The sequence below is a fragment of the Aphanomyces astaci genome (genome assembly GCF_000520075.1).
Source record: "Aphanomyces astaci strain APO3 unplaced genomic scaffold supercont1.128, whole genome shotgun sequence".
NCBI classification, from domain to species: Eukaryota; Oomycota; class Saprolegniomycetes; order Saprolegniales; family Verrucalvaceae; genus Aphanomyces; species Aphanomyces astaci.
In genome coordinates, this window is record NW_009798391.1 from 50,713 (window position 1) to 59,765 (window position 9,053).

At 49.7% G+C, this 9,053-nt stretch overlaps 3 protein-coding genes across 4 annotated transcripts in view; 2 read left to right on the forward strand and 1 right to left on the reverse strand.

The window, feature by feature from the left end:
- Positions 1–284: 284 nt before the first annotated feature.
- H257_17945 (CAMK protein kinase) lies at positions 285–2,801 on the forward strand (the record flags this gene model as incomplete). Its single annotated transcript, XM_009846916.1, has 6 exons — positions 285–804; positions 867–1,066; positions 1,108–1,310; positions 1,408–1,565; positions 1,639–1,904; positions 2,167–2,801. 6 exons carry the CDS (start codon positions 285–287, stop codon positions 2,692–2,694), a joined length of 1,875 nt encoding a protein of 624 aa, XP_009845218.1. The 3' UTR covers positions 2,695–2,801.
- On the reverse strand, positions 2,713–7,064 carry H257_17946. 2 transcript variants are annotated; one of them, XM_009846917.1, is made up of 8 exons: positions 6,497–7,064; positions 6,133–6,395; positions 5,050–5,485; positions 4,226–4,438; positions 4,040–4,103; positions 3,532–3,696; positions 3,249–3,466; positions 2,713–2,828 (listed from the first exon to the last, which is right to left on the reverse strand). In XM_009846917.1, exons 1-8 carry the CDS (start codon positions 7,045–7,047, stop codon positions 2,759–2,761), a joined length of 1,980 nt encoding a protein of 659 aa, XP_009845219.1. In that variant the 5' UTR covers positions 7,048–7,064; the 3' UTR covers positions 2,713–2,758. The 2 variants fall into 2 exon arrangements, with proteins under 2 accessions (XP_009845219.1, XP_009845220.1); XM_009846918.1 differs by lacking the exons at positions 2,713–2,828; positions 3,249–3,466; positions 3,532–3,696 and having other exon boundaries at positions 4,010–4,103; positions 6,497–7,047.
- Positions 7,065–8,775: 1,711 nt separating this feature from the next.
- Positions 8,776–9,053, forward strand: part of H257_17947 (hypothetical protein) — a gene marked incomplete at both ends in the record, with an annotated part of 733 nt that continues 455 nt past the window's right edge. The window contains 2 exons of the mRNA XM_009846919.1: positions 8,776–8,837; positions 8,892–9,020. Coding sequence (XP_009845221.1) covers positions 8,776–8,837; positions 8,892–9,020 — 191 coding nt within the window. The remainder of the gene's footprint in view (positions 8,838–8,891; positions 9,021–9,053) is intronic.

A 9,053-nucleotide genomic window follows, 5' to 3' on the forward strand; every position in this document is an offset into this window, starting at 1 on the left:
GTGGTAACTGGGGGACCACGTCCGATACCAATACAAAGCTTAAGAACTTGACTTTGCAATTTCATTGTACTGTATAGTTCACCAGAATGCTTGTCGTCTGCACCGTAAACAAACAGGTGGCCGAACTTTGACTTCTGCATTTTACATCCAATCAGATAACTTCCTACATTAACGCTGTCCAATAGCATGCCAGGATTTCAAATATTTGAGCCAATCAGTGATTGCAATGAAATATGTTTGTCCGTTTCATGTCAACTGCCCAACATAACAAACCAAGTGGCAAGATGGAAACGCCGCTGTCGCCGTCGCCGCTGCCATTGACGCTGCAATTGGATCCGATATGCGTGGAAGACATTCCTGTGGACGACGAGTTCGATCCTGTCGAGGAAGCACTACTGTCGCCGACGTCCAAGCAACGGTACCGCTCTGGCGCCCTGCAACACCGGTGCGGGTTTGGCTTTATCAAGGGGGCGACGGTCCGCACAAAGTACTTTCGACTGCGAGACCACGGTCTGTTGGGGTACTTCTCTCAAGACGACCACACGGCGTCGTTGGAGATCATGTTCACACTGTTCACGACCATCGAGGCGATGCCGTCGACCAACACGTTTGTGCTGCGGTCCGTGGACATTGTCCAGACAGCGACGTGGCTGAAGGTGGAGGACCCCGTGACGTTCAAAACCAACTCAGCTGACGAGCTCGAGACATGGGTCGCCGACATTCGCACAAAGCTCGACCTGATGAAGCGCAAGGAAGACGCCAAGTCGTACCGGAAGCGTTCCATGATCCCCGTGCACAACGCAGGTCGGACCTACCTACCTACCTCCCACGCCTCGTCGTCTCTTGTTTGAACCAGGGGTATGTAGACGATTTGGTGTTTAGCATCACGGACGACCCGCCGTACTACCGCACGTTCTCGCACAAGTTTCTGCTCCTTAACGAGATTGGCGAAGGGTCGTTTTCGATTGTCCGCAAAGCCGTGAACCGTGTCACAGCGGAAATGTGCGCGGTCAAGTGCTCCAAGCACACTCCGGCGTTGCTCGAAGAAGTGGCCATCCTTAAACAAGTACACGCCCATCACCACAACGTGGTCTGACATATGCGTAGCTGCACCACCCTAATATTGTCAACTTGCATGGGGTGTACAAGCTGGACGAGTTGTTTTACATTGTGATGGACTACATGGCGGACGGCGACCTATGCGACAAATTGATCCAGGTCCAAAAGTTCCCCGAGCCCCACGTCCGCCACGTCATCACAATGGTCGCGCGCGGCATTCAGTACATCCACAGCCTCAACATTGTCCACCGGTATGCCAAATGTCCTTGAATATGGTGTACGACCCCCTCGTGGTTTTGCCTGTCGTCCAATGGATCGTGCAAGCATGAAAATGGAATCTATGCATAGCGATATCAAGCCTGAAAACATCTTGCTGCACAAAACGTCCATCAAGCTGGCCGATTTCGGGCTTGCCAAGCGCATTACGGATCCATCTGGTCATTTTCAAAAAGGATGCGGGACCCCCGAGTATGCCGCGCCTGAGCTGCTGTACGGACGTCCGTATGGTACATATACATATGTACTACGATATGCGTTCTTGTTAGTAGACCTTTGTACGCACGTAATCCCTCGATACAGGCACCAAGTCGGATCTGTTTAGCTTGGGGGTGGTCATGTACGTGCTATTGTTTGGGAACTTTCCGTTCACGGTGGCATCGGCGGCGGCACTGCAGCGGCTGGACCGGTTCTCAGACGGCGAGGACATTCGCGACATGAGCTGCTTGCATCCGTCCAACCCGATTTGGAACACAGTGTCGGCCCAAGCCCAAGAAGTGTTGAGGGGGCTCTTGGCAGTCGATCCAACTGATCGGTACTCTGCCTCGGATTTGCTCGCCCATCGTTGGGTACGTATTGTGTTTCTTTTACCCAAAATGTGGTTGACTTTGTGCTGATTTTTCGCCAAATCTATCGATTCTTTGTCCTGGCCAGTGTCGTCACACTAATTTCAGTCACACACACTAATTTGATGTTGCATTGGTATATGATTGGCTACTTGATTTGTGACCTCTGTTTTGATTGGTCGAATATCGATTGCTGCCCGATTTCACATCGACTTGACAGTATGTCTTGTGACAATGGTCTCATCACGGACCTTGGAATGTATAGTTGACCCAAGGCAATGTCACCCCCAGTGCTGGCTGTGAAGTGGAACCCACATTGACCGACAACGACGACAGCGTTCGGATTCAAAATTGCATCGAGATGGGGTTTGCCGAGCTCATTTGCCGAGGGTTTGAAGTGCTCAAACACAACCAGAACGGGAAAACTAGCCACGCGCACCGCACGACGCTGCGGTATGACGTGGCCACCCACAGCGTGTCGTGGACACCGGCGTCATCATTGCACCAGCACCCGAAAAAACACTTCAAAGTGCACCCGCGTACGATCTTCCTCAAGGACGTGGTCGCGGTCGCGTCGGGGTGCGACGCGTCGCGCGCGTTTGCAAAGATGAAACATCAGACGATCAAGGACGACCACTGCTTGTCGCTCGTGACTGAGTCGCGGACGCTGGATCTGGAGACAGAAACCAAGGGACAGCAGACGTACCTGGTCGAAGGACTCACGCGACTCGTGCAGATGGCCAAGCAGCCGACCCTTCCGAATGTCCAAGGGAACGTCATCTCAACAAAGTAGTTGATAGCACCAGTACACTGTTGGTTGTGGGTCGTAGTATTATACGAGTCATAAATAAGGGGGCCTAGCACGTAAAACTATTGGTGAACAGCCCCATGCCAGCATGATCGAGTTTGTCCTTGGTGTCAAAGATGCTACAAGACACAGTTGATAGAGTTAGTGTCGATCCATATATCTTGGACAAATATATCCTCGACAGATATATATCACTTGGACAAATGTATATAAATATCTCTTCGACAATTATATATAAATATCACTTCGACAAATATATATAAATATCACTTCGACAAATATATATAAATATCACTTCGACAAATATATATAAATATCTCTTCGACAAATATATATATAAATATCTCTTCGACAAATATATATATAAATATCTCTTCAACCAATATATATAAATATCACTTCGACAAATATACATAAATATCTCTTTGTCACATATAACAATCCCGTGGACAAATATATATATGAAATTGCACACGACTACCAGATATATATCTTGGACAATATACACACAAGTGAATGAGTAGATGGGAGGAACGTACTCGGCTTGCTGCCACACGGAGAGGAGCCCGAGCAGCGTCTGAAGGTAGTCGCGGAATTCGACCACGTTTTGGTGGCCAAACATGACTTGGTTGAGCAGCGTGCGGCACTGGACGTCGACGTCTTCAGTCATGACGCCCCCGGGGTACCGTTTGATGAGTTCCAGGGCGTATAAGAGCACAAAGACGCCGCAGTCGCAGCTGTTGGTTTGCCGCGGAACCTATCCATGAATTATATTTTAAAAGTGAAAAAGTCATTCTATTGTCGGACGGGTACTAGACAGACCTCGGGCTCGACAAGCGTCGCGCGCGTGGCGTCAAACGAGTACTCGGGGTGCCGCGACTGGAACTCCTTTTCCAAGTACGCTTGCAACGTAGCCACGATCTTGACCTTGTTGTGGCAATTCAACGAGTCAAAGAATAAAATGCACGGCGCCGCATTGCCTCGTTCCTACCAGTACGCCATGTGTTAGATCCACGAGATATTCACGAACAACATTCTGTAACAAACGATTGCACGTGGGGGACATACATTCTTGATTCGTACAGCAAGTTTATGATTCTACCATGTACAGTACTAGTAGTAGTAATCCCATGCTAGAGATACTTAAATACTAGTCTCATGTCCCCCAGAAGAAGTATTTCACCCACGAATAACGATGGACAACGACTGTTGGAGCACCCCCATCACGGCTCTCACATATATATATTTGTGTATATGAAATATATATATATATATCGACACCTCCACGAAATGTCACAGCTTCAGGTAGTTATATATCCAACGAACGTACTTCGACAAACGGGGGTTGGGCCAACGACCCTGGGTTGCAAATCACGGCTAAACTCCAGTGGCAGCTACAAGGATATACATCTTAGTATCGCGAACCAGGGGAAGAATGCTACCATCGTAAACCAAAACTTACTAGTCTTTCATCAAAATCAACGATATAGAAACAACACATGAAAAACGAACGTACTTGTCGTTGATCGGAACAAACAAGAACCGGTGCGTGAAAATCGATACATTTTTGGTCCACCGCCGGATCTTGTCGAACGAACGATCAGCCGAGGTCGGGTCGAGGTCGTCGGTTTGGTGGTGCTGCTGTTGTTGCGCCAACGTCGTGTAGAAGTGCGTGCTGAAAAAGTACATGTGCTGCTGCTGCCACGGATCCAGCTGTTGGTAGCAGTACCTAACACATCGATCACCATACAATTAACATCCCAAGCATCATCCACATGAGACCCCGTTTCATTGCAAATAGCCCTATCACACGGCATATTTACATGTATACATGGCCAACAGTGCAACGTCCAACATGCTCTTGATGTTCTTAGCAACTCGCACGATACATTGTCTCCATGTATCCAACAACGAGTACAGCCACGCAATATATCACGTAGCGCCGTCCATCCACCCACACAACACGACAGATGAGCTATATATTTATATATGTACAAACTACTATTGTCGATTCGAAATTGGAGTGGTATTTGGGTTTTCAATCGAATGAGCAGAAGAACCAAATCGCAGGCAGACAATCGATATATCGACCAATCAAAATCCTGATCACAAATCAAGTAGTAGCCAATCAAAGTCACTATTCGACCAATACAACAACATCGAACTAGTGTGTGACTGAAATTAGTGTGATACTACTGTACGATCTTTACAAAAGTCAGTACAAAGAATCGATCGATAGATTTGGCAAAGAATCCGCCCAAAAGTCAACCACAGTTTGGGTAAAAGAAACACAATACTAATGACAACGTAGCAATGGGATGATGATGCCATTAAACGTACTTGAAGAAAAAGTCCATGAGGTTGTCGTTGAGGAATTCGCCTTCGACGAGGCGGTCGACGTCGCCTTCGGTGAGAGTGATGCGATTCTTGGCCAGTTTTACGGGATAATGCAGCACCACGCGGTCTTTTGCGTGTTGTCGCGCGGCGGCGGCGGCTTTGTCCTCGTCTCGGGCGCGGGGTTTCCGGGGCGAGTCCACGACCACCATCGCAGTCAAGTGGTGGTCGTTGGAGCAAGTGGAGGAGGGCTGGACGGAGGTGGCCATGGAGTCTCGTAGCCGGGCTCGGGACGACGCAAATGCGTTGGCAGACACTTTGTCCATGGGCTCGTCGAACGTCGATGGCGTGTAAAGCGGATAGAACAGCGACGACATTTTGCGCTTTTCGGCGCGGCGAGTGGTCATGGGGTGGTGCGCCGCGTCGTCGACGGGGGCGAAATCTGGACACCGTGCCAAACGAAAAGTGAGTATAAATTACGAGATTGAAAACAACATCCACACAATCAGACGGTGGTGGTGATGGAGGGGCACTGTAGTAGGTACCAGATCCAGTAGCATACTATATATATATATATATATATATATTATCAAGTCGATTCGAAATGTTGGAGTGCGGTGTTTGTTCTCAATCGACGTGTTAGCAGCCCCAAATCGACAGACAATCGATCGACCAATCAAAACCCAAAACACGAATATCCAGTGGCCAATCCAATCGAACCATTCCACATTGCATAATTCGTGTGTGCCTTTAATTAGTGTTCCGCCTTTAATTAGTGTGACACTGGACAATTGGTTCGTACAAAATGCAGTGTAACAACAGAAATTGATCGATCATACAAGTGGCAGCAATAAGTTTGGCAGAGAACATAATATACAAATCAAAATAACGACGAGAACGAGAGTTTGGAGGAGGCAATCCGTCGTTGTTAGATGAAAGCATTGGACAAGGGTGCTTTTACCTCATAAACAAGATGAGAAATACAAGACAGAATAATCCCAGTCGATGGCCTGTGAATATATCAACCACAAGACAACAACAACAGCAGCATGCTGTAACCACACAATACGATGACAAAGGGGGTCGTACATCTGGAAGAACTTTTGAACTTTCGAGCCATGACGCGCTGGTACTTTGCTGCAGTTTCAAGCAGCAACGACGGACACGGCACGTGGTCGAAATGAATGGCCAGGAGGCTCTGCATCTTGGCCAGCTCCATGTCGTCGTCGAAAGCAAACGCACACTCGGGCGTCGGCGCCGGCTCATGCAGCCCGTTGGCTTGCAACGTCACCAATCGGCAGCTCCAGACTACAGTGAAGACGACGAGCTTGAACGACTCGTCCTTAATGTGTCTAATGCACGGACACGACGTCATACACTGTCGGATGATACGAGGAGGACATGATGATATAGACGCGCGTTTATTATGGTGGAGGCAGGACATGCAACGTACCCCAAGGCTTTGACCTCGTTGAACGGAAAGTACACCCGTTTGATGACGTCGAGCGGCTTGCAGTACTTGTTGATGGCATTCACGTTGTTGTTCTTTGTCAGGAATTGGATCTCCATCTCGCGGCGGTCGTGATGAAATAGAAGGGTTGTCGCACCCACATAACGCTCGCAAATGGCGGTGTACGCGCACTGTACGGACCCTGCGGTCAACGACGTCCTTGCAGACTGCCCTTTGGGCCTGGCCGTGCTTGGCCCCGCGCTGGCGTGCTCCAAACTACTGCCGACGATGGAATTCCGCGCAGGAGGCTTGAAACGCGACTGCTGTCGGTCAAAGTCACTGGTACTGCTGGTCCGTGGCACCACCGACGTCCCCTGAACTTTCTCACGGGGAGGCTCGACAAACTGCACGTCGTCGTCATCGTCGTCGTCTGAATGTACGATCTCTTCCACGTGGGGAGGAGAACCTTCAGCTGCCATCGCCATGACTTCTCCCCGCAAGAGGTTGAACGCGCCTGTCGCTGCTTCCCGCACGCCACGGAACAGGTTTGCCATCGCCGTAAATAAGCGCTCACCCGCGGAACGGCGATATCATTATCTACCAATCAAACTGCCTGATTACATTTCACGCATTGCATTGGCTAAAATACGTACACATTGCAGGAATTCTTTTCATTCGCTATTGTTCGGCCAATCAATTCGCTGACAACAACAAAATGAACATGGATGAATCGACGTGGTGTGGCCAGCTGGCTTGCATGCCGTACGATGTTCCCTGCTCCACACTCTTATCAACATGCATTAAAAGTCTGCACAGTTGTTACCGCATGCTAGCACGGAGTCGTCGCACATTCTTCTTCAAGGCTCTTTGAGTCGACGTCTTAGTCATCGCGCTTTCAACTTGAGACCAAACTATCGCATCCGCTGCACTGGAAGTTGGCTCATGCAGCGGGAACTTGGACATACTTGGCCAGGTTATGCTGTAGGCACGCGGTGCGTCGTGTGGGTGCAGCCAGTGTGACCCGTGCAAACTTAGGCAGTTACCTTTGGAGTGATGAATCCCCACCAGATAAGTCATTGGCAAACAACTACAGTACCAATTGAAACCAGTGTGAGGCGGAAGCCTTCATGGTACTGCTGCACATGAAGATAGTTGCGTGTCCAAGTCATGGTGGAGGATGCGCGGTGATTTGTCGATTACTACGTAACTAGTACATATTCACCCATAATCTGTTTGGATGTTCTGTAATCAAAGAGGCGTATGACAAGCAGGAAACTGTGTTCGTTTCGGCAGACGATTATGCAACTGTTTTTCTTAGATCTGGTATGTGGGCACAATACTAGTAGTGTATTTACGCTTTTGAGTACGGGTGGAGGCAGTTCGGAGTTTGGAGGGGCAATTCTAAACAGATACTTCCTCCGAAGGGGCTTAATGGTTGTAACTGATGTCGCTACACTACCCCAGAGTCCTTTTTTCACTGCACAACATCGACAGCTAGCTACATATCTCCTCCATCGTCATGGTTCACTGCCAACAATTTGCGATGTGGGTGCCCATGGCATTCCAGTAGGTGGTCCTAGGACTCATGAGCGTGTTCTTCGTGTGCTTTAACGTCGTCTTGAACACTGGGAAGTGATCAACTACAGTACCTACCTACCTGGGCAACTCCAAAGACCTCGTCACGCCGCTAATCAACCTCGGCAGTCCCGACAACCTCACGCAACACTTCTCGGTTCCGACCACTTTGGCGAATTTAGACGCGTTGTCCAAAGTGGCATGTTCATGGTTACGACGTGATGGATTCATGCTACATCCTAGACCCCACAGATTTTTACATCCCCACAGCCGGATTCACAGCAAAGTCAACAACATCTGTGGCACCTTCGTTCAGTCATATCCTCTCCCCCGATCGAATAATGTCACCGCGATCAAAGTGGCGGTCGTGCACAACGACATGCAGCTCGTGCGAGGCAACACCCTCGACAACTTCCTTCTTCACCGCTCCCAACCAAGCCCCTCCCACCAACGCCAGCCATTCAGACCTGGCATACCTAGGGTTTGTTTCTGCGCGCTTGGATGTCGACATGCTCCTGACGACGGGAGTCGTGTTTCACCCCCCGCGGGGCAAGCTGTAGTCGCCAACGTCTCCATGTACCGGTACTACGCGCTGGCGGTTTGTTTCGGATGCAACCTGTCATGGAGCTCGGGCTGGACATGTCCAACTCGTCATATCATGTGGACTGACAACAAATTCCCTTATCGTCACGTCGAGCAATGCGTATATGGGCGAGTACGATCACTTGGGGGCGATTCTCGAGCAGTCGTCCGCGACCAAGGTGTCGCTGTACCCCCGGGGGCTCGTGCTGTAGTTTGTGTTGACAGGGTTCGCCACGAGCAGGAAAACCACGCGGTGGACTCAAGGCCCGATCATAGCCACGTTTTGGAAGCGCATGCGGCAGACGTTGGCGCCGCCGCTACACAGCCACACGTTTTCGTTTGCGAGCTATTGTCTCAACAACAGCGACTGGTTTGTGGTTGTGTACGTGGTGGCGGTGATCCT